General features: G+C 40.2%; 2 protein-coding genes across 3 annotated transcripts in view; both read right to left on the reverse strand.

The window, feature by feature from the left end:
* Positions 1-1,369: 1,369 nt before the first annotated feature.
* Positions 1,370-4,119, reverse strand: gpr75 (G protein-coupled receptor 75). Its single transcript, XM_072580908.1, has one exon. It carries the CDS (start codon positions 3,363-3,365, stop codon positions 1,749-1,751), a length of 1,617 nt encoding a protein of 538 aa, XP_072437009.1. The 5' UTR covers positions 3,366-4,119; the 3' UTR covers positions 1,370-1,748.
* A 6,536-nt stretch (positions 4,120-10,655) lies between these two features.
* LOC140483029 (proteasome activator complex subunit 4-like) overlaps positions 10,656-24,267 on the reverse strand; it is a 196,808-nt gene continuing 183,196 nt past the window's right edge. For both annotated transcript variants that reach the window (XM_072580909.1, XM_072580910.1), the window contains 4 exons: positions 20,077-20,239; positions 19,758-19,891; positions 17,537-17,675; positions 10,656-11,608 (listed from right to left, as the gene is read on the reverse strand). In XM_072580909.1, the coding sequence (XP_072437010.1) occupies positions 17,541-17,675; positions 19,758-19,891; positions 20,077-20,239 (432 nt within the window). In that variant the 3' untranslated portion in view covers positions 10,656-11,608; positions 17,537-17,540. The remainder of the gene's footprint in view (positions 11,609-17,536; positions 17,676-19,757; positions 19,892-20,076; positions 20,240-24,267) is intronic.

Below are 24,267 nucleotides of genomic sequence, written 5' to 3' on the forward strand. Positions count from 1 at the left end.
TATGATTGACAGTGAAGTGGAAAGTGTCAGTATGCTAATGCTACAAGCTGGCCGTGCCGAGTTCTCCACTGGCAATGACCTGCACACCATGCCAATTTCCAGGGCTTGCTCCTCAATCAAAGTCAATGTGGACTTAGCTGCAGCTTCTCACTTTGATTCTTTGTCTCTCACTGAAGCTGTGAACTTTCCTTTCCCGGCATGAGGAAATGCTGAGTGTTAGGAGTGTAGTAAGTGAGCGAATGCTGAAAAGGGAGGGCAATAATTTCAGGAAGGTTACTTTAAGGAATAAGCATGAGAGGGTAACTGAATGAGCTTAAATATGAACATTTACAGATTTGAGTAGAAAGTTGGAGAAAAAGGAATGTGTTTGATAATGAGACGTGCAGGAGACTGCTACGGAAAGTGATGGCTGCTCAGGCGGGAGTTGCAGTACTCACCCCACCTGACCTATCGAGATAATTAAACCATTTCTGCCCCAAGATCCAGGTCATGATATCATACTCCAGCTGCTGTTCACCTCTGCAGCCATGTCTGCTTGAGTAAGCCTGCTATCCTCAGGGAAGACAATTTCACTTGGTGCCCTCACTTCATCAATTTATCACCTGTGAATCAATTTGGGGGAGGGGGAGGGATTTATAGCTTTTCCATGATTTTCATCAACTCTGTAGGTCTACCTTCCTTCACACTCTTATCAAATAAGCATTTGAATTAATAGCAGGAATAAGTGATTTGGCTGTTTAGCCTGCCCTGCCATTCAACAAGATCATGGCTGCTTTGATTGTAAGCTCAGTTCTATATTCCTGCCTACCTCCCAGTAGCTATTGACTTCCTTGTTCATCAAGAATCTATCTACCATGTATACTATAATCATTACATTCACAGGCACAACTGTTACCATTGACAGTACTGCTGGTTCCCTTTAAATGAAGATTCTTCGTCATTTGGTTAGCAATAAAGTCCATCCCCCCGAGTGGTCAGAAAAGCAAGTGAAATCACTCTGAGAAAGAGCAACTGCGAGGCACACAAAAGCAATGTCTTTTTTATGGGCTTTTGTGGTGCACTGGTAGTATCATTCTTTCATCATGTTCCTGAACTGCAGGTACTAAGTTCACAAGATTCTGCTCAGTGTCCTAGGCTGATGACCCAACAATCACTAATTCATTCTGACAATCGGTTATCAATCTGAAACATTAACTCATTTTCTCTCTCCCTAGATGCTTCCAAACTCATTGAGTGTTCCCAGCATTTTCTATTTATATTTCAGCTTTCGAGTATCTGCAGCATTTGCTTTTCAAAGAAAATATGCTGACTCCTACTTATGCAACTTTGTTTTACTCTCAGTAAATGGAAATAACTGAAGCCACAGAATTTTATTGATGAAATAAGTTGACATGATTAGAACTGAGCTGCATTTCTGAAAGGTAGTGCAACTACAAAAGCCAGACTCAGTTTGTTGTCTGTTACAGCAGAGATTGTTATTGTTGAGCCCTGTTAGTCCTTACTTTTCACAACATACATAACATTCCTCCATTGAGATTTATTAAAATCAAGCATTTCAATCTAACTAAAATGTTGTGCAAATATTTATTTTTGAGATGCTGGTGCAAAGTTCATGCCTTTCTAATGTTCCATCAATGTATTTTGATGGTTATATGGCATTCATGTAAGTAAAGAACACAAGAGCTGATACCCTTTCTACAGTCACGATAAACTTCTCAGCTTCATTATTATACAATTATAGCATGTTGCTAAATTGATGGGACTGGTATTTGCTTTGTGGAAGTATCATCCTCCTGCACAAAATCTGGTATTTTTGCCATAAGGTGATGAATGGCAATGTGTGAATTTGCAAATTCACAGGTAGAGTTTACCGGCTGCAAACTGTTTGGGGTGCTGCTCACTTCCTGGGAAGGACTGCTGTTATAAATGCTATAGTAAGGCTCAGTCCATGTGTTGATAGGCGTTGAGTTATGCCGTTCATAATGCTGCTGGCCAATTGACAAATTGGGACTTAATACACTGTCTCTTGAGTGACTGGGGCCACAAGCCTGGTCCACCAACCTTCTCTGTGGCTTCGATGACAACATGCAAGCTGAATTTGTTTCATGATGAGATGATTTATTTCTGTTCATATCCAGGCTCCCTTTGCCCACTGCTTGTAACCGAGTCTTATGCTTGCAACGCATGCAGCCCAGGGTCACATGCTGTGTATACCAAAGAATTCTTTTCCTGAGTCCAGCACTGTTGCGTGAGTATATAAATGGATTTAGTCCTGATTTTAAAAATATTAATGTGAACCCACACAGTTTCAGCTGATTTAAAATAAAACTGCTCCCTGGTGTCAAAACATCTTGCATGAGGGAGATGCCCAAAGGTAGGCAGCAAATGAATACTGAGAGTACAATAACAACACATGTCACCACAGCCTTTGAATCTTTTGCCCCAGAAAGGTTCATTGAAGATACAAGTTGCAACCTCTTTGCAGCACTTTGGACATGGGTCAGAGTTTTGCCATAGGCATGCATTTGCACACGCTGGAGTTCGTTGTAATTCTGAATTCGGTAAAGGTGCTGCATACCAGGCTGTAGATCATCAATCCCTGTGCTCATGAGAGCCTTAGGTCTTGATGTATCAACCTTAATGACAGCACATTTCCTCACTCGTGCATTCTTGTTCAGTGCATAGGCTATCATCATATAGGAAACTGCCACAGTGCCTGCACAAAATGTAAAATCAATAACATATAGATATAATATGATTTTATCATCTTCCTTAATGCATCCAAAGAGGGGAACACATACTTTGGATCTCTCTGGATATGTCCTCATGGTAGCCAGGGTAGCCAGAGTAAAACTTACTGTCCACAGACTGATGCTTAGAATAAGTGAACAGGGTAAATAAGCTGTTGTGTTGGGTTGATGGCCCAACACCATCCGCAGGCGATGGAGTGCTATTACTGCCACAGATTTGAGGGACATTATTACAAATCCAGCACTAGTGAGGTGAAAAGTGAAGCAGAAAGCTTCAGAGACGCTGCTGTCTGAATCAAAAATTAAAATGAAAGCAAACATGGGTGTTGTAACACAACAGATGAATAGGTCACAAAAGGAAAGGTTTAGGACCATAAAGTCAAAGTTAGTCCGGAATTTCCTAAATGCTGGATCAAAGAATGACAAGAAGACAATCAGGTTGCCGTACGTTCCCAAACAGAATACAAGGACCAACAGCAGTGTGCATGTGACAAGAGTAGTGGTGTGAATGAGCTCCTGGAGATGTGCCATTGTTGTGTTCACAGCAAACGACACAGATGAGGTGTTGATGGCATTTGGAAAATCCTGGTCTAGTGAAGACAAGGTCAAATTCATCTTTCAAAATGTATATTTGGAAAACCTGCTTGGAAAGTGTGAATAGGCAGGTGCCTGTTGAATATTGTTTGCCCTCCTTATGACACCTACATGCAATCACAGGCTGTAGGCTAGAAGTAGGGAAGCCATGTACTGGAATGTGCAATTATTCTGGACATAACAGGAAGACCTGAAACCCCATTCCTTACCAAGGTTCCTTCCTGGGTTCCATTCTGTGACCGCCCACAGCCCACTGAACGGTTGTAGTGCCAATCAACGGAGTCAAATACAAGTGAGATACCAGGAGTTGAAAATGCTGCACAAAATGTGTACTTTATGGCGAAACATCCTCGGAATATTTGAGTCTCTCTGATGGAAACGTGTGGCCGGTTGAAGGGCAGGTTTTTGTACAGTAGGATCCCACAGTGAGAGCCGGCTTCCGTCAGGAAGAGGTTTTTCTAGGACTACCTTCTCCACTCTGATCTCCAGCATCTGCAATCCTCACTTTCCTCCCAGTCACGGCGTCCTTACCTTGCGGCAAACCTCTGGGCGGGAGGCTCGGCCTCAGTCTCCGGGAATGAAAACAGATCAGAGAGAGCCGACTGTAAACAGCTGGGCGAACCCCGACATCCCCCTTTATTAAAGTGTAACTCCCCAAAGCTCGTCCTGGGGCCGCGGTAATTCCTGCTCCATCTCCTCCTGCTGCCCAGCCTGGGACACCGGGAGGGCGGACCTCCACCCCACCCCCCTGGCCTGCCTGCTGCTGGTGGGGGGGGAGGGGCGGGGGGTGATGATCAGCCTGGTCTGGGACGGAGGGATGGGGGAGGGTACAGCGGCGCCGCTCTGTCCCTGCTCCGCACTGCAGCAAGCTCCAGCCCCAGCTCCTGCTGCTGTAGTCCGCACTCACTGAACAGCAAAGCGGCCCTGGCCCTGCTCCCTCCCGCGTTAATATTCACATCGCCTGCAGCAGTAAGTGCACCGACCGAGGCACCAGTTCGGAGCCGGAGGCAAGGGTTAATCCTTGATATCCCACACCGCATTAAACCGGCTGGCCGAAAGTACATCCAGCAGAAGGGTCCAGGGGACCGGCAGCGTTAACTCTGATATCTCTACAGAGATGCTGCCAGACCGGCTGAGTGATTTGTTTTCAGCAAGTTGTGTTTTTTTTTGTCTTTGTTTGTGACACAACACTTGGGCATTAGGCGTTAAGAACAGGGCTTGTAAGTGTACTAAAAAATGAAGCAAGAGTTAAAGAAGTCCAATTTAATTAAATTAAGTCACACCTCAAATTATAAATTCTGAATGATTCATTTCAGTAATGTTATTTGTACTGACATTAAACCTAATGTTTCTAAACTATATAAATGGAAAGCCTTATGCTCAGAGCAAGCATTTGATAATAAATCCAGAGTCCACGTGAGACCACAGTAAATGTTTATTCTCCCAATTACATTAGGAATCAATATCCAGTGCTTTGTTGGAAAAAGAGAATAGAAAAGGCTATATAACTGAAGTGGACTAGAAGTAAATCATCCAGGAGAAAAGCTGGACTCTCAGGTCTTTTCCATGTTGTGAAGCTAAGACTAAGAAGGGACACAATACTAAAAACAAACTAGACCTAAGTAAGGTTTTTTTGCCTTGTACCAAATTCAAGTACCAGGAATTATGTGGACAAATTCATAAAAAGACCAACAAAAATAGGAAATACAAGAGTAACTTTATTTAAAATAGATACATATGGTACAGATTAACAGGGTGGATGGAAGAGAAATCTTAATGGGTGTCAAGAAGGAACTAGGCAAGTTCTTAATGACAAATCAGAATTAGTGCGGGAATACCTGGCAGAGATAAAGTCATCATAGCCCTACCAGACCATTGGGCTGCTCATGAGACACAAAACTGGTGGTGGTTTAACCTGAGGGTCACCATATCTCAGGCAAGGGGAGAGTTTGAGGAGGAGAATACTTCATGGTGAACTCAGCTGGTGCAGGAACTGAACCCATGCTGTTGGAATCATTCTGCATCACCAACCAGCCATTCAGACAACTTAGCAAATTTCTATGACACACATTTTCTGTTTCCTGATAGCAACTGAAATCTTATGACAAGTCAAGGGATCAAGATGACAAGAAGGGCATGTAGCAATAATGATGCCAGTAGTAAGCAGGGTAATTAGAGAGACGTAAATTACAGAAACTGACTCTTCAGTCCAACTTATCCATGCTGACCAATATAGAGTCAAGACAGGTATGTAATAATAATGATGCCAGTAAGCAGGTAACTAGTCAGAGATGTACAGCATGGAAGCAGACCCTTTCTAACCAACTTGTCCATGCTGACCACATACCCCAACCCAATCTAGTCCCACCTGCCAGCACTCGGACCATATCCCTCCAAACCCTTCCTATTCATATACCCATCCGGATGCCTTTTAAAAGTTGCAATTGTACTAGCTTCCTCTGGCAGTTCATTCCATACACATACTATCCTTCACATGAAAACGTTGCCCCTTAGGTCTCTTTTATATCTTTCCCCTCTCACCCTAAATTATGGTCTCTAGTTCTGGACTCCCTGACCCCAGGGAAAAGACTTTGCCGATTTACCCTATCCATGCCCCATCATAATTTTGTAAACCTCTAAGGTCACCCCTCAGCCTCCAACAATCCAGGAAAAACAGTCCCAAGCCTGTTCAGCCTCTCCCTATAACTCAAATCCTCCAAACCTGGCAACATCCTTGTAAATCTTTTCTGAACCCATTCAAGTTTCACAACATCGTTCGATAGGAAGGAGACCAGAATTGCATGCAATATTCCAACACTGGCCTAACCAACCTCCTGTACAGCCGCAACATGACCTCCCAACTCCTGTACTCAATACTCTGACCAATAAAGAAAAGCATACCAAACGACTTCTTCACTATCCTATCTACCACTTTCAAGGAGCTATGAACCTGCACTCCGAGGTCTCTTTGTTCAGCAACACTCCCTACAACGTTACCATGAAGTGTATAAGTCGTGCTAAGATTTGCTTTCCCAAAATGCAACATCTTGCATTTATCTGAATTAAACTCCATCTGCCACTTCTCAGCCTATGTGGTCAAGATCCTGTTGTAATCTGAGGTAACCTTCTTCGCTGTCCACTACAGCTCCAATTTTGGTGTCATCTGCAAACTTACTAACTGTACGTCTTATGCTCACATCCAAATCATTTATATAAGTGATGAAAAGTAGTGGACCCACCTAAATAAATCTAGTCCCATTTGCCAGCACTTTACTCATATACCTTTAAACCCTTCCGACTCATACGCTCATCCTGATGCCTTTTAAAAGGTTGTAATTGTACCTGCCTCCACTTCCTCTAGCAGCTCATTCCATACATGCACCACCTTCTGCATGGAAAGGTTGCCCCATTGATCCCTTTAAATCTTTTCCCCCTCACCCTAAACCTAAGCTCTTTAGTTTTGGATTCCATCCCCCCCCCACCCCGTCTCAGGGAAAAGACCTTGTGTATTTACCCTATCCATGCCCCTCATGATTTTATAAAACCTCCATAAGGTCACCCCTCAGACTCTGACACTCCAGGGAATTAGCCCCAGCCTATTCAGCCTCTCCTCATTTGAAGCATTCTCACAGACAGCAAACAAGGAAGTTCATATAGCACTTAATCTCTTTTAAATTTAAATTAAATGTAAATTGGAAATATAAAGAGTAATTGTGGAGAAATGTGTAGGATCATACTCTAGGTGCCAGCTAAATCTATCATAACAACAGAGCTTGGAATTTGCTAATGATAAGTGTGAAAATATAAATACTGAGGTAATGAATATGACAGTAGAAAGTTTCTTTAGTAATGGACTGTATGAAAGAAATCATGTTGTAAGAGGTGAAATGGTTCATAAAATTGCAAATTAACGTTTACCCTGGCCTAAGGAGTCCATACAAATATCTCACTGCAAATGGTACTGTCCATGTAGAATGATAGAATTTTACTGAAGTTTATTCGACCCGTCATGTCTGTATCAGCTCCTGAAAAATTCCTAATTCTGTTCTCCAGCCCTCTCAATTAATCACTTGCAAATATATATCCAGCTCTTTTGGATCCTTCTGTGGAATTTGCCTTCATCACTCTCCCAGGCAGCGCATGCCAAATCCTAACAACTCAGTAAGAAAGTTTCTCATCTTCTGTCTCACAGTCTTGCTGACAAACTTGAAATTATAAGTATTAGTCTTTCCAACTAGTGAAAGAAAACAAAAATCCTTTACCCTGTCAAAACTGATCATAATTTTGAACACCTCAATTAGGTCATGTCTTAATCCTCTCTGCTTCAAGGCGAATAAACCCAATTTCTCTGATTTTTCCTCGTATCTAAAATCCTTCATTCCAGGAATTATTCTAGTAAATCTGCTTTGCACTCTCTCCAGGACATTTAACATCTTCCCTGAAATAGGTGCCCAAACTGAAAACAACACTCCAAATATGGTCTGACCAATGATCGGCAGAGATGTAGTATAAACTGCTTTGCGTTTTCTCTACCTATTAACCCAAGGATCCTATTGGCCTTTTGAACTGTTTCAACTTGCCCAGTCGCCTTCAAAGGGTTATGCACTTGACACAGAGGTCTCTCTTCACCTGAATGCCCCTCAATGTTGTACCATTGAGCCTGTCCTGTCCCTCCATGTTTCTTCTACCAAAATGCATTACCTCACATTTCTGTGCAATGAAATTCATCTGTAAAGTGTCTGCCCATTTGGCCAACTTATCTCTGAAGTCATTCAGTGTCACCATCACAACTCACTATTCACAAATTTTCTTTTGCATTTTTCTCAAAAGTTTCTTTGGAGGTAAGTGATTGCCCCTGTTTTGGGAAACAACTAGTTCCTATTTTCAGAGCACTTAAATGTTCTGCATGCACGAAGCAGGGCATTCATGAACAAGGGAGAAGTTTTAGGAATTATAAACAAACTTGAAGGTAAACGAATAAAAGGCAAACAAAGTGTTGGGTAGCTGAAAAGAATTGTATGTACTGGATATGCCAAGATACCAGAAAACAGCCAGCCAAATTGTAATGCAGCAAAAGCACTCCCTGATGCGTCAGACAAAGCTAAATCCTGACCAGGTTCAGGATTTTGAAGGAAGATTCAGTGACCAAGAGTTTAGACTAGAGTCTATTACTCAGGAAAAGTGATCGTAAAAATCATCATAGGTCCTTTAGCAACGTACTCCTGTAATGCTGCCTGAACTGCTGTGCTCTTCCAGCACCACTAATCCAGAATCTAGTTTCCAGCATCTGCAGTCATTGTTTTTACCTCCTGTAATGTAAGTCAAATGTTATAAAAGCTGCATCTCTGCAGGATGAAAATTTAAAAGGCAAGTACTTTTGAAACCCACCTACAGAAATGGACAATATTGAAGCGAGGCTGTGGAAATTAAACAAATGCGCTTCTGGTTTGAATGAAGTGGTAAGGGTTGGGCATTTCTCAGGTGCCTCTTGCTGAAAACAGATAACATCTGGCTTACAGCAGACTCAGCAATCTTGTGGTCGCCTAAAAAATACCTAACTTTATACTACACATAGATGATTTTCTGTGCTTAAATTCCATAGGATTGCCCTAGTGTAATAAATAAAAAGGAAATTTAAGATTGAAAGTCAGGCTATGGGTGTCTTTAAATGGATAGGATTAGACAAAAAGTAGAATAAATCAGGAATGAATTTGGATCAGTAGTCGTACTTAGAAAGTACTAAAATGCTTCTCGGCAAAGCTGATAAGATTGAATGAATTCTTGCATCCTGGGAAGAAACAGACTTGCTAAGTCTAAGATGGTTAAACTGGTTGCACACACAGACTAGACTTGCTGCTGGGTATGATATATTGGAACTGAACACTCTGGTGGAACTTGCTAGTTAATGAAGTCGAGAGCAAATAAAATGTTAAAGAAATTGAGTTCAGAAAAATACAAACTCCAATTGTCCAGTCTTGGGTAACCCAGAAAATATAAAGCGACTACTTTTTAAGTGATATTACACATTCCAATGGTCCAGATGGCTGTTCTGAGTAAGGTAGGTTGTTACATATTCCTGGTGGAAAAGAATAGTAAATGTGATCCAATGACTTAGTAAATCAGGAAAATAACAATGATAGATAAAGTACCTTAGTGTTGAATCCTTGGCATTTTTAGAAGCAACAGATACAGTGGGTATTTTTATCCAATATTATAATGGAAATTCTACACAAGGAGCAATGAGAAAACTTGACGAGAGAATGTTGTTTACATAACTATTCTCTTCAAATGAAGAAGTTGTCACTGGGAATCGAGGATTAACTTTGCTAGCATGCAGAAAAAGCAGAAAGAAGTCTCCATAATTAAGGCTGTAGATGTCAATCACCAGCTGTCAGACAGAAAAACGGCTGGTTCAAATAAATTATTAGATATCATTGAAGAGGATGCCTGGTGGTACAAAGAGTTACAAGAACACAAATAAAAATACTTTTCATTAGGATCATTTTGTGATTAAACATTATAATTTTGTTTGCTTAAAGAAGAGGGAATGTGTTTTAAGTTGTAGAATATAAAAATGTACATTTTTCATTCATTTCTGTTCAAAGATTGTATATCCTGAAGAGTTTTATTTGATGAGAAGTCAGTTGAATAAGAGTTAGGCTTCTGACTAGGGTTAATTGATTAACTGAGTAAATATAAGGTGGGGGGGGGGGGTGGAGAAGACAAGGTGGTATGTGGAATAAGTTGAATAAATAAACTCTATCCACCAGAAAAATGCCTTCAGTTCTCGTCCACCAACAGGTTTAGATCCAAACGAACTTGAGATGCAAAAAAGTACAAGGATTCCACTCCCCTGTTCAACATAATGTTTTTCAGAACCACAATTAAGATTCAAAGCCTCCAGCTTTTGTAACCACAAATGCAGAACACAGTAGTCTCTAAGAATCATCAGTCTGTCTCCCAAAAATATGAGCAAGGGGTACACCAAGTAACGGAGGTTGCCACTAGCCTCCAGTAACTTTCTACCTGGTAAAATGAGAATATATTCCAACAACTGAATACGTGATTTTGTTAACATATAGGTACATGGAACCAAGAAGGTGAAAAAAATCTGACAATTCCAGCAAACTGTAGAGATGGATGTGAAAGAACCTATTTGACCAAATCCAGAACAATTTTACCAGGTGAAGACTGAAGGAATACTGAAGACCGTTGTCCTCCTACAGAATCTGTTTTAATATCTTAAAACTTATCTAAAAATAGACATAAATACGTATCTAAGATAGAGACATTCTCACAAAGTAACACAAATTTGTTACAAACAATCCATTTATTGGCTTTAAAATAACCAAATAGTACATCAAAAACCACTTCTTTTCAGCACTATCCTATATAGTGGTTAAGTCTTTGACATGTTATAATGAGCAACTGCACAACAATATGATCTGACATTTTACCCATAGTTTATCATAATGCTAATCATCCAAAGGATACATGTAATGCTCCACACATCATATGTAACCAATGTTTAATAGCTGAAAAAAGCAAATATAGGTAAAAACAAATTGGATAAAAAAAACGGAAAATATTGATACACATTAAAATTATTTAAACACACCAAGACCAGCACAATAAACCCTCTCAAGTTTAGCAAAGCTGGGGGCTAAAACATTTTCTCGAAAGCATAAACCATATAACTATGAGTAAAGCACATGACTTGAAGACAAAACCACTATTAAGTTTACACCATTCTACAAATGAATCTCAAGATCACAAGACTATGTCTTTAAAGATTACATTTTGTACAAATGTATTAGCTCATCTCCTGTTTCTACAGTTTTTACATTTCTTACAGCTCTACATATAAGTTATGAAATAGCCAGTGGAGCTGTCATAAGAGCAGTCAAGAAATTGAGGAAGTTGAGCCAAAACTGTACAAGAATTTTACAAATTCAGCAGAATGACTTTTGTTTAATTACAATATTTTTGTAAGTAAGCAAAAACTGTCTATATATTAGTGAAAATTCTACTAAACATTTACATACGTACACATTTTCTGCTGTTCTGTAAATTTGTATGTATTTGGACTGAAAAAGATCCATGTCTTTAAGGGAACAAAAAGATTATATTTGCAGCTTCTTGGGTCTTCAGAAGATTGATACGGCTAAAGGGATTCTCAGGCGTATGTACAAAACAAATGTCTTCCTTAGTTCATTAACAGTAGCACCAAGACTCCTTCCCATCTGTGTCAACAGAACTACTATCTACGAAAAAAAGCAAAAACGTGGTGAGATCTAAATTGGTCTGATTCAAAGACAGATCAGGTTTAAAGTTGGAACAGAAATTAAATATTTACACTTCTCTACACGGAAGTTAAAAAAGAACTGAAGATATACTTCCGAATGAGGTACTAAAAGAGAGAAACATATTAGAAGGAACAACTTTGAAACACTGAATATTGCAGCATTGAACATAGAACACTACAGCGCAGTACAGGCCCTTCGGTTCTTGATGTTGTGCCGACCTGTCATACCAATCTGAAGCCCATCTAACCTACGCTATTCCATGTACATCCATATGCTTGTCCAATGACGAATTAAGTGTACTTAAAGTTGGCGAATCTACCGTTGCAGACAAAGCATTAATACCCTTACTACACTCTGAGTAAAGAAACTATCTTTGACATCTGTCCTATATCTATCACCCCTCAATTTAAAGCTATGCCCTCTCGTGCTCACTGTCACCATACTTGGAAAAAAGGCTCTGCCTGTCCACCCTATCTAACCCTCTGATTATATATCTCTAATAAGTCACATCTCAACCTTCTTCTCTCTAACGAAAACAGCCTCAAGTTCCTCAGCCTTTCCTCTTAAGACCTTCCCTCCATACCAGGCAACATCCTAGTAAATCTCCTCTGCACCCTTTCCAAAGCTTCCACATCCTTCTTATAATGCGGTGACCAGAACTGTACACATTTGCGTACTACCTTTGAAGTAAAAAGATTCCCCAAAGTGCATCATTAGAGATAATTTAAAAATAACAGATACATTAGGAGGGCTCAAACAACACAAAACTATAGATAATTTTTTAAAAAATCATGTAATGAGGGCATCACTGGCAATTGCCAGCATCTATTGCCCATCCTTATTTTACCTTGAATTGAGTTGTTTGCTAGGTCATTTCAGAGAGCAGTTAAGAGTCAACTAGGGAGCTCTTGTGGTGCAATGGGTTCTGTCACTATCTCTGAACCAGGAGACCCAGGTTCGAGTCCCACTTGTTCCTGAGTGTGCACTGTAATTCTCTGATAGGGTAATTAGAAACAATTAGGTGTCTACCACATTAGAGTGAATCTAGTGTCATATGTAGGCCATAACAGTTAAAGATGGGAGATTGCCTTCCTTAAAGAACATTAGTGATAGCTTTATGATGATGAATGATGGATTCATGGTCACTATTACAGAGACAAGCTTTAAAATTTAATTAATAAAGCCTGCAATATAAGGTCCATCAGCTACCACTGTAGGAGTTGAACCTGTGACCCCAGTCCAATAGTTTTGACCTGTAGATTATTTATCCAGTGACATTACTACCAACATTTCCCTTGAATTAGGAATTTGAAGGAAGAAAAGGAAGCAGACGGAATACAGAGGAAATTGCAAATGGACTCTTCTACACAAAAGATTTCGTGGTCAAGGGAAGAGGTAGCAGCAGGAACAGTTGAATGGATGATCTCTAACTTTATCAAAACTACAAGTTGTCATATTTAATGTTAATGAAAGGAAGGGAAGTCAAGCAGCAACTGTAATGGCCTGCCTTTAGCCTTGTGTTCATTGCAAAATGTACATCAAATGGATGTAGAGATACATAGGGAAGGCAAGTAAGCAAAGAGTATATCTTGGTGAAAAACTGATGGGAGGATGGAGATAAATCATCAAACCTGAAAACTGAGGATGTGTTGGGATAAAACTGACAACAGAAAACATGATGCTTTCTTTACATTTAACACAGCTTTCTTTATATTCTATTAAATATTTAGCACTGATTTTAAAATAGCTGCAACATGGGTTTGTACCTGGGACTTCGATGTTGTGGCCATTTCAGGGGCATGGGTAGAGCAGGGACAGGAATGGTTGTTGCAGCTCCAGAATTTAGATGTTTCAGTAAGAACAGAGAAAATGGTAACAGAGGGGGAAGTGTGACATTGTTAGATAAGGACAGTATTATGGTGGCAGAAAGGACGTTTGAGGTCTCGTCTACTGAGGTAATATGGGCCGAGGTTAGAAACAGGAAAGGACAGGTCACCCTGTTAGGAGTATTCTATCGGCCTCCGAACAGTTCCAGAGTTGTAGAGAAAAGGATAGCAAAGATGATTCTGGATAAGAGCGAGAATAACAGGTCAGTTATTATGGGGGAACTTTAACTTTACAAATATTGACTGGAAATCCTATAGTTTGAGTACTTCCGATGGGTCTGTTTTTGTCCAATGAGTGCAGGAGGGTTTCCTGACACAGTATGTAGACAGACCAACAGGGAGCGATGCCACACTGGATTTGGTACTGGGGAATGAACCTGGCCAGGTGTTAGATTTGGAGGTAGGTGAGCACTTTGGCGATAGTGACCACAATTCAGTTATGTTTACTTTAGCAATGGAAAAGAATAGGTATATGGCGTAAGGCAAGAGTTATAGCTGGGGTAAAGGCAATTATAATGTGATTAAGCAAGATTCAGGATGCATAGGATGGGAAAGGAAACTGCAAGGGATGGGCACAATTGAAATGCGGAGCTTATTCAAGGAACAGCGACTGCATCTCCTTGGTAAATATGTCAGGCTGGGAGGAAGTGGTCAAGCGAGGGAGCCATGATTTACTAAAAACGTTAAAACTCCTGTAAAAAGGAATAAGGAGGATCAGAGATGAAGGCTCAGTTAGAGCGCTTGAGAGTTACAAGCTAGTCAGAAAGATCCTAAAAAGAGAGCTAAGAGCTAGGATGGGACATTGGTAGATAGGATCAAGGAAAACCCTAAAGCTTTCTATATGTATATCAGGAATAAAAGAATGACTGGCTTAAAATAGGGTCAATCAAGGACAGTAGTGGGAAGTTGTGCATGGAGTCCAAGGAGAAAGGAGAAGCACTAAATTAATTTTTTCATCAGTATCCACAATGTTGTAGAGGAGAATATGGAAACCAGATGGAACGGAGGTTCACAAGGAGGTGGTGTGAGCAATTCTGGAAAGTGTGAAAATAGACAAGTCTCCTGGGCCGGATGGGAATTTGTCCTAGGATTTTCTGGGAAGACAGGGAGGAGACTGCCTTTGGCTTTGATTTTTATGTTGTCATTGTCTACAGGAAGACTGGAGGATAGCACATGTTGTCCCCTTGTTCATGAAGGGGAGTAGAGACAACCTGGGAATTAGAGACCTTTTATTTTAAGTAGTGAGCCTTACTTTGGCTGTGGATAAAGTGTTGGAAAAGGTTAGAAGAGATAGGATTTATCATCTAGAAAGGAATACATTGACTAGGGATAGTCACAGTTTTGTGAAGTGTAGGTTGTGCCTCACAAACCTAGAGTTCTTCGAAAAGGTGACCAAACAGGTGGATGAGGGTAAAGCAGTAGATGTGTATGGATTTCAGTAAGACGTTTGAGAAGGTTCCCCACAGTAGGCTATTGCATGGGACTGAGGGTGATTTAGTGGTTTGGATCGGAAATTGGCGAGCTGAAAGACGACAAGAGGATGGTGGTTGATGGGATATGTTCATCCTGGAGGTCAGTTACTAGTGGTGTACTGCAAGGATCTGTTTTGGGGCACTGCTGTTTGTCATTTTTATAAATGACCTGGAATGAGGGCATAGAAGGATGGGTTAGTGAATTTGTGGATGACCGTAAGGTTGGTGGAATTGTGGACAGTGCCAAAGGATGTTGCGGGTTACAGAGGGACATAGATAAGCTGCAGAGCTGGGATGAGAGGTGCCAGATGGAGTTTAATGTGGAAAGTGTGAGGTGATTCACTTTGGAAAGAGCACAGGAATAAAGAGTACTGATGAACAGAAAGGTTTAGGTGTCCAGGTACATAGATCCTTAAAAGTTACCACCCAGTTTGATAGGGTTGTTAAGAAGGCATATGGTGTATTAGCTTTTATTGGTAGAGGGATTGACTTTGAGGTCATGTTGCAGCTGTACAAAACTTTGGTGCGGCCACACTTGGAATATTTCCTACAGTTCTGGCCACAACATTATAGGGTGGACATGGAAGCTTTGGGAAGGGTTCACAGGAAATTTACTAGGGTGTGGCCTGTTATAGAGGAAAGGTCTTATGAGAAAATGCTGAGGGACTTGAGGCCGTTTTCGTTAGAGAGAAGGTGGTTGAGAGGTGACTTAATTGAGACAGAAGATAATCAGAGGATTTGATCGAGTGGACAATGAGAGCCTTTTTTGAAGGATGGAGATGGCTAGCACAAGGGGACATAGCATTAAATTGAGTGGTGGTAGTTATAGGTCAGATGTCAGAGATAGTTTCTTTATTCTGTGAATAGTAGGGGCATGGAATGCCCTGTCTGCAACAGTAGTTGACACGCCACTTTCAAGGACATTTAAGTGGTCATTGGATAAACATATGGATAATAGTGGAATAGTGTAGATTAGATGGGCTTCAGATTGGTTCCACAGGTTGTTGCAACATTGAGGGCCAAAGGGCCTGTACTGCACTGTAATATTCTATGTTCTATAATTGCTTAATAGCTGTATCATCGCACTCTCTCCTCCCCCCCCACCCCCCCAGCTTTATTGGAATATATTAATTTGTAACTTCCATCTTCATTCCAATATTTATTATTAATGCAGTTGACAATTTTCTGTTTAATCTGAATATGGTCCCATTAAATTACATGATATATATTTTAATTTCACCAAGTATCCTCATCTTCACTTTTTCTCATAGAACCTAATTACATTATGATCACCATTTCCTCAATGATCCTCTAATTTCTCTCCTTATTACCTAGGAGTGAGTTGAGGAATCCCTCCTTGAAGGAATAGCAATATTTTAAATAAACAACAGAAACTAGTTCCTTTCCTCACCACAAAATACTCGTTATTCTAGTCCAGGAGCGGATGTCAGAAATCACAATTTTGATTTTGTTGCTAATCATAGAAAGACAAATTCATGCAAAGTTTAGATCAATTTTCCCCTATCTCAGAAAACCTCCTTAGTTTATCTCCGTCATTTTACTGAGACCAGCATTTAAAGTCTTTACTGCCCTCTTGAGCCACCCCTGTAGTAAGGATTAGCAGGGCAACCAATAAACATCCTGGGAGCATTTTATTGATTTTTATATGCAAATAAGTGCTATGGAAAAGCTCTGGAAGCTGATTCAGAGATTCACATGCTTGAAAAAAAGTATATAGCAGTGGCCAGCCATTAGTGAATTCCACATTTATAAGAAGTTCCTCAAGTCAGTATAGTAATGCTGACTCTCAAGTACCACAATTATAATGATCAGATTTAGTGCTCAAAACCAGGGTGCAATGAAAATAAAACACAGAACTGACAATATTAATTAATAGTTTTGAGATAACTCAATAACACAAGAGACATTTCTCTGAATTCACTGCAGAATTACTTGCTCATTTATTCTAGGACCATACTGACGAAAGGCTACTGAGTGCATATGCACCTGATTAGGGAGCATGAATCAAAAAGGTACTGTGCCATTTACTTTCCCAGCAAAGGCAAATGTAATCTAATCAATAATCTATCCCAAGACAGTATTCAATTTGTGCAGGTACAGACATGAGGAAGTAAATACATAAATCATTCAAGGGAAATTACAAATGCATTATTTAACAAAATAGGTGCAGGCTATAGTGATCCACTCATTTAAGTTTTGCTTTGCTGCTCAACTCAAGTTCAAGTGAGCCAAGTAAAACTACTTCAGTTCTTGTATTAATATGAAGCTACATCTTCATTCCATTACAATCTATTGCTTGAGACCAACTGCTATTCCAAACACACTGCAATGCTCCAAATAATTTTGCACAATACAGAATATAATCTTGAAGCCCAATTCGCTGCCTCCTAAAGATTCAGCATTTTTGTATTTGTGATATTCTAATTATTAGCAATAAATTAACAGGTGATAACAGGATGCGACGAATATCAGATTTTGTAAGTATTTGATTTCAATAGCTTTTATACCTTCTCAGGCATAATAACATGGTGACACAAGGAGATCTGCAAGAATCACCAACTGATCATCTGTGAATTGCTGCTTGTGTTCTTGCCAGTTATCGTGGTGAGTTCTTCGAAAATTGGATAAAGTTTTCTTCACCGTCATCTGCAGAAACAAAGAAGTTTGAAACACCTGAGTGAAATGTATAATTGCAAATTATTAAGGACAAAATTAATCTAATATGAATCAATACGTAATTGAAAAACATGAGCTGGCATGTGCTGAAAAATAACCGCACCTGAATAATACAGAATAATAATATATTGACTATGTTGAACACAAAGTAGCAAAAAAAATTGACTGATGGAACAAATCGGTGTTAGTGACATAAGGTATGCATTCGGAAACAGAATTCAGGACCAAAAAGGCAATAAAGCTGCATGGAGTCTCAGCAAGAGGCTAAAGTCAAGAAAGAATGCACTTCTTGGGGAAAGTTGAAAAAATAAGACTTTGACGCATCTGACGAACCCACAAGAAAATGATTCGGCAACAGCTGGAGAGCAAACTGATCCTGTGCTCAAAGATATCAAAAGTCGGGGCAAATTGTACATAAAAACAGATGTTTGCATATGGAATTATTTGTGGTAGGAGAATGTTTTACTGAAGATGATGTGCTGGCTAATCCACTACATTAAACCAAGCTAAATGCTGAGAGGTCCACAGGACCTAATGGTTTACATCCTAAGGTCATATGAATATACTAACATGAGAATTAGGAGTAGGAGTGGGAAATTCAGGTCCTCAAGCCTACTCGGCCATTTAGTAATATCACAGATGTGATTGTGAACTCTTTTCTGTCTATACCCACCACCCTTTGACTCCTTTGTTAGTCAAGAAACTATATGACTTAGTCTTAAAAGTATTCTGTAACCTTACCTCCACTGTTCTACGGGGAAAAGTTCCACAAACTAAATCATCCTTTGGGCACCGCACCCTCTGGTTCTAGTCTCTTCAGCACCTAGCCTGTGAAGTCCACTTAGGGTCTTACGCCCTTCAATAAGATCACCTCTTGTTCTTCTAAATTCATGAACACAATTGGATCCAAGATTTCTTCATAAGACAAACCAATTATCCCAGGAATCAGTGGAGTGAAATTGTCTGCGCTTCTCCTAATGCAATTATATCTAAGATTTGGGTGCAAGTTTAAGGTGAGAAACAAATTGGTTAGAGGGGATCTGAGAACAAGTTTATTTCACCCAGAGGGTGGTAGAAATATGGAACTTGCTCTCGGAGAAGGTGGTGTACTTAAATTGTCAGGGCATAGTAGACTATAGATCAAGTGAAGCTAACTGGGATTAGTTTGATGTTTGTTGATCAGCATGGCACAATGGTCCTGTTTCTATGTTAACTGACTTGCTGACTCTAAAACGTCATTATCCAAATACCAAGGGGGCTAGAACATCTACTTGCTCATGCCTTCGTGGAACCATCTCCAGAGACCAGAACATTATAGAGGCAGATGCAAAGCTGCACCATCTACTATCACAATACCTACTGCTACTTTGGAGCACAGGATAGCATGGACAAGTAGCTAGCCTGCAACATGGCAAAAATATGCTGACCCATGGAAGAATGTGCTGCGGAGGGAGCAGACAGGGCAAGCCCCAATTCAACAACTGTATAAAGCACCATCTCCACCAGAGAGAAGCTTTCATTTCTCTACAAACTCAGCCTGAACCTTGGATTTCTTTTGCCTGCTCTCTTATTTTTGGTTCCCAACCCTAGTAAACGCTGTCAAGGTTTGAAATGTTTTGAGATTTTGTAATGTCTTAAAAAAACTTGTTACTAATAAAAGTTATATTTCCCTTTTGCTGTTTATGTTCTTATACACTTAAACAACAGCCCATTTTCTGCTCGCATTACTACCGAGATCCCTGCTTATGTGCAAAGCTAACTTGAAACTGCACAATGATGTACCAGCTATACAAGTGGACAGAACAGCACACTTCCATTCAAAGCAATGTATTAGTTTCAAATCACTCAGATGTAAGATTTACACATACCAGAAAATGTAGTCTATATGGCCAATCTAATACAATTTAATATTGGGTGATATGAATGGAGATATGCAGTTGGAGCTCCTCATGGAATTAGAAATAGGTAATTTGAGGTTTTTGATATTGCCATATTCACAATTCAACACAACATCTGAAAATGCAATGTATTTAAATAATTGTTTCATTTTACCTCTATAGGTTGTGGATCATTAAGGTGAACACTGAGGTTCATCAGAAGTTGTGGCATCCAAGTTGGCACTTCATACGGGCTCGATAAAATGCAGGCACTTAGTCCCAATACTCCAGCATGTCGACGAACCAAATCTACAGGGGTGGGCGAAAACCATTAGAAATTTTATCAAATCTGCATCCTCAAAAAACTCAGTGAATTTTAACTTTTGCTCACTTATTGCACGTTCATCTTCCAGACAACCAAAAGGGGAAACCAAAATATAAAATATTAGATTAGCCTCTAAGTAGCTTCTGACACACAGGCTAATTCTTCTTACCTGCTGGAGGAATTGTATCCACTGCTATGCCTGGGTCTCTCTTTCTCTTCTTCGGAAGTCTGGTCTTGCAGAGCTGTTCAAAATGACTCTGCATGGAGGAATCCATGGTCAGGAAGTTGCACTGTAACAGACCACTCAGGGTGGTGGCAGCCATTTCTCTTGTCTGTGAGCAGAAAATGGAAGCTCATTGCGTGAACAGTGGATATCAACTAATGTTCACAACACACCATCCTGCTTCATGTCCATTCCTTCAGTACCACAACAGAGCCCATTAATTCCAAGCTCATTCCAAAACATACAGCAAATTACTATCTTAATATTGATAACAGACCCATTTGCAAACTTTGCAAAGTGCGTAAACATCTTGCCGCCACACTGTCTGAATCCCGATAAGATTCTTATCCCATCAGCTTCAAAATAACCCCAAGTTATTAATGAAATTCTGTGCTTGGACAAATGCATTGTGCCTCTTTAACTTCTCTGCAGCTTTTAGCATAGTCAACCATATTATTTTCTTAATCATCTGAGATGGTTTTGCTTGGTTCTAATCCTAACCCTTCATGCATTGCCCAAGTGCCTCCAGGAATTTTATTTCTCTTCCCGTGCTTCCACCATCACATGTAGAATCCCTCAAGTTACCTGCTTCCTTTATCTAATTTACCAAACCCTTGACAATGAGGTGAAGTGACATGTACACTCTATGTTACCTGTCTGACAAACTTGGGCAAGCTGTAACTTCCTCCAGCAAATCACTGTCCCCGTCACAAACTCTATTTTCTAGTGAAAAGACGATAGAATGATCTAGACCGTTCAGAACTTGCGGGCACTATTTTTTTTGAACTCTAAGCTGTGGTACTGACCACTTTCTAATCATAAAGATGTGGAGATGCCAGTGTTAGATTGGGGTAGTCAAGCTTTGAAGTCAAATGACACCAGGTTATAATCCAACAGGTATATCTGAAATCACAAGCTTTCAGAGCACTGCTCCTTCATAAGGTGAAGTGCTTTCCCTGACGAAGGAACAGTGGTCTGAAAGCTCGTGATTTCAAATAAGCCTGTTGAGCTATAATCTAGTGTCGTATGACTGCTAATCATAACAAAAACATCTACTTCCACTTCTGTAACACTGAAGAAGGCAGAACCCAGTAATGAAAGACGACAGTTTAAGATGACAGAGATTAGATTAGATTCCTTACAGTGTGGAAACATGCCTTTCGGCCCAACTAGTCCACATCGATCTTCCGAAGAGTAACCCGCCCAGACCCATTTCCCTCTGACTAATGCACAGAACACTACGGGCAATTTAGCATGGCCAATTCACCTAACCTACACGTCTTTGGGGTGTGGGAGGAAACCAGAGCACCCGGAGGAAACCCACGCAGACACAGGGAGAAAGTGCAAACTCCACACAGACAGTTGCCAGTGGCTGGAATCGAACCTGGGACCCTGGTGCTGTGAGGCAACAGTGCTAACCACTGAGCCAATGGGGTCACAAAATCAACAAACATAAGCCTGATCACATAAGGCGGTGTCTTTACAAGCAGTAAACACTGAAATCAGCTGCAAACAACATTAGAAACTTTTGGTAGAGGTTAAAAATTCCAGCTCTCAGGATAGATGTCAACACAATGAAAAATGTTAATTTGGCTGTGTTGACCATGAGCTCTGCTACTGCTGTCGAAGAAATCTAAAAATGTATAGTATGTTACATAAATACAAAAAGGAATAATTAAAAAACTGCTTACAGTGCAATTGTAAAAAAAAAGTTCTGAAAGCATCTGACTTGACACAGCACACTACCCATCCCTAGCTATACAGTATAACAAAGGTTGGAGGTGCCGTTGATACTATCGAAGGCTATTGCAGGCTGCATAGACAGGATGCAGAGCTGGGCTGAGAAATGACAGATGGAGTTCAACCGGGATAAATGCGCAGTCATGCACTTTGGAAGGTCGAACTTGATTGCTGAATATAGGATTTAAGTCAGGACTCTTGGCAGTGTGGAGGAACAGAAGGATCTGGGTGTTCAAGTACATAGATCCCTCAAAGTTGCTACCCAAGTGGATAGGGTTGTTAAGAAAGCATATAGTGTTTTGGCTTTCAATAACAGGGGAATCGAGATTAAGAGCTGCGAGGTTTTGCTACAGCTCTACAAGTCCCTGGTGAGACCACACTTGAAATATGGTGTCCAGTTCTGAGTCACCCTACTGTAAGAAAGATACAGAGGTTTTGCAGAGTGTGCTAAGAAGGTTTACCAGGATGCTGCCTGGACTTGCCTTATGAAGAGCTTGCCTTATGAAGAGAGGTTGACTAAGCTCAGACTTTTCTCTCTGGAAAGGAGGAGGAAGACAGGTGACCTGATCGAGGTATACAAGATAATGAGGGGCATGGATAGAGTCAATAGCCAGAGACTTTTCCCCAGGGAAAGTGGCACGAGGAGTCATAGTTTTAAGATATTAGGAGAAAGGTATAGAGGGGATATCAGAGGAAGATTCTTTACGCAGAGAGCTGTGAATGCATGGAATTCAGCTGTGGTGGTGGAAGCAGAGTCACTAGGGACATTTAAGCGACTGCTGGACATACACACGGATAGCAGTGAATTGAGGGGTACGTAGGTGAAGTTATTTTATTTTACAATAGGATTAATCCTCAGCACAACATAGTGGGCCAAAGGGCCTGTTCTGTGCTGTACCTTCCTATATTCCATGTTCTATAACTTTTATACCATAATTCAACTTTGTCACATACCCAAGTTACAACCACGTGTGGATGGTTGGCATCAGATGCCCTGCGGAAGTATTAGTTATACAACAGATTTAGGTGATTAGTTATTCCAGGACAAAACTAATCCTGACATCAGAGTAACTATAAATTTTAATATTTAGTCTTCTTTCATCGTGAATGTGTCAAGAACCTAAAATAACAGGTTTAGATAAACTAAAATTTCCTGGATTGCCAGAGGATAAAAATTAGCATGTTACTTGGAGTCTCTGCAACAAAATTACAAAGGAGTACATAGAAAATTTTTACATCAAGTATCCATTAACTTAATCTATAAATTATTTTCAATGGTACTTCGCATACAACCTTTCAGATTAAAATTTAAAATAATGAACACAATATTCTGATATTCGGCAACATACTGAGCGATGCTTCAAGCACCATGCTAATTAAACTCTCTTACAACAGGAATGTGTGGGTTACCAATACACTTTATTTGAAATGGTATATTAAACGAAAAATATAAGAATAGTTATCTAAGTAAATATTGAACTTCTATGTAGATTTTGCTTCCTGCAGGATATTTTACCTGATGCGGAAATGCTGATATTGTCCCTTCTAATGCACAAATCTAGGCATTGATAATGTGATATTGAAGAATCCAGCTGTTTATTATAACTGGCTATTATATACAATTATTAAATTCTCAGGCACAGAAATATCTGGGCTTATATAAAGCTATTCGGCTACAATAGAGCAGCATGCTTATGATATATTATATTTCTAGCGATCCCTTAATTTCCTCAGGTCACATGCTGTGACATAATGATGATACCATGAGTGTGCCTCAAAAAGGGAGGTTTAAAATGGGAGATAGACAAAAGATGGGGAAATTAAAGACCAGTTAACTTCTGTAGCGGGAAAATGCTCGAGTCTATTATCAATGAAGAAATAGCAAAGCATCTAGATAGAAACTGCCCTGTTTGGCAGACGCAGCATGGGTTCATGAAGGAAAGGTCATGCTTAACAAATCTTTTGGAATTCTATGAAGACATTACAAACACAGTGGACAACGGGGACCCAGCAGATGTGGTGCATCTTGGGTCCCAAAAGGCATTCAACAACATGCCGCATAAAAGGCCGCTGTTTAAGATAAAGGCATTACAGGCAATGTATTAGCATGGATAGAGGATTGGTTAGCCAACAGGAAGCAAAGAATGGGGATAAATGAGTGCTACTCTGGTTGGCAATCAGTAACTAGTGGTGTGCCTCACAGATTAGTGTTGGAACTGCAATCATTCACAATTTACATTGACGATTTGTTGTTGGGGACCACACGTACTGTGTCAAAGTTTGCGGATGACACTAAGATGAGTGGTAAGAGAAATGTGCAGAGGACTATTAAACTTAGCAAAAAGACAGATAGTTTAAGTGAGTGGGCAAAGGTCCAGCAGATGGAGTACAATGTTA

Source organism: Chiloscyllium punctatum, chromosome 11, assembly GCF_047496795.1.
Source record: "Chiloscyllium punctatum isolate Juve2018m chromosome 11, sChiPun1.3, whole genome shotgun sequence".
NCBI classification, from domain to species: Eukaryota; Metazoa; Chordata; class Chondrichthyes; order Orectolobiformes; family Hemiscylliidae; genus Chiloscyllium; species Chiloscyllium punctatum.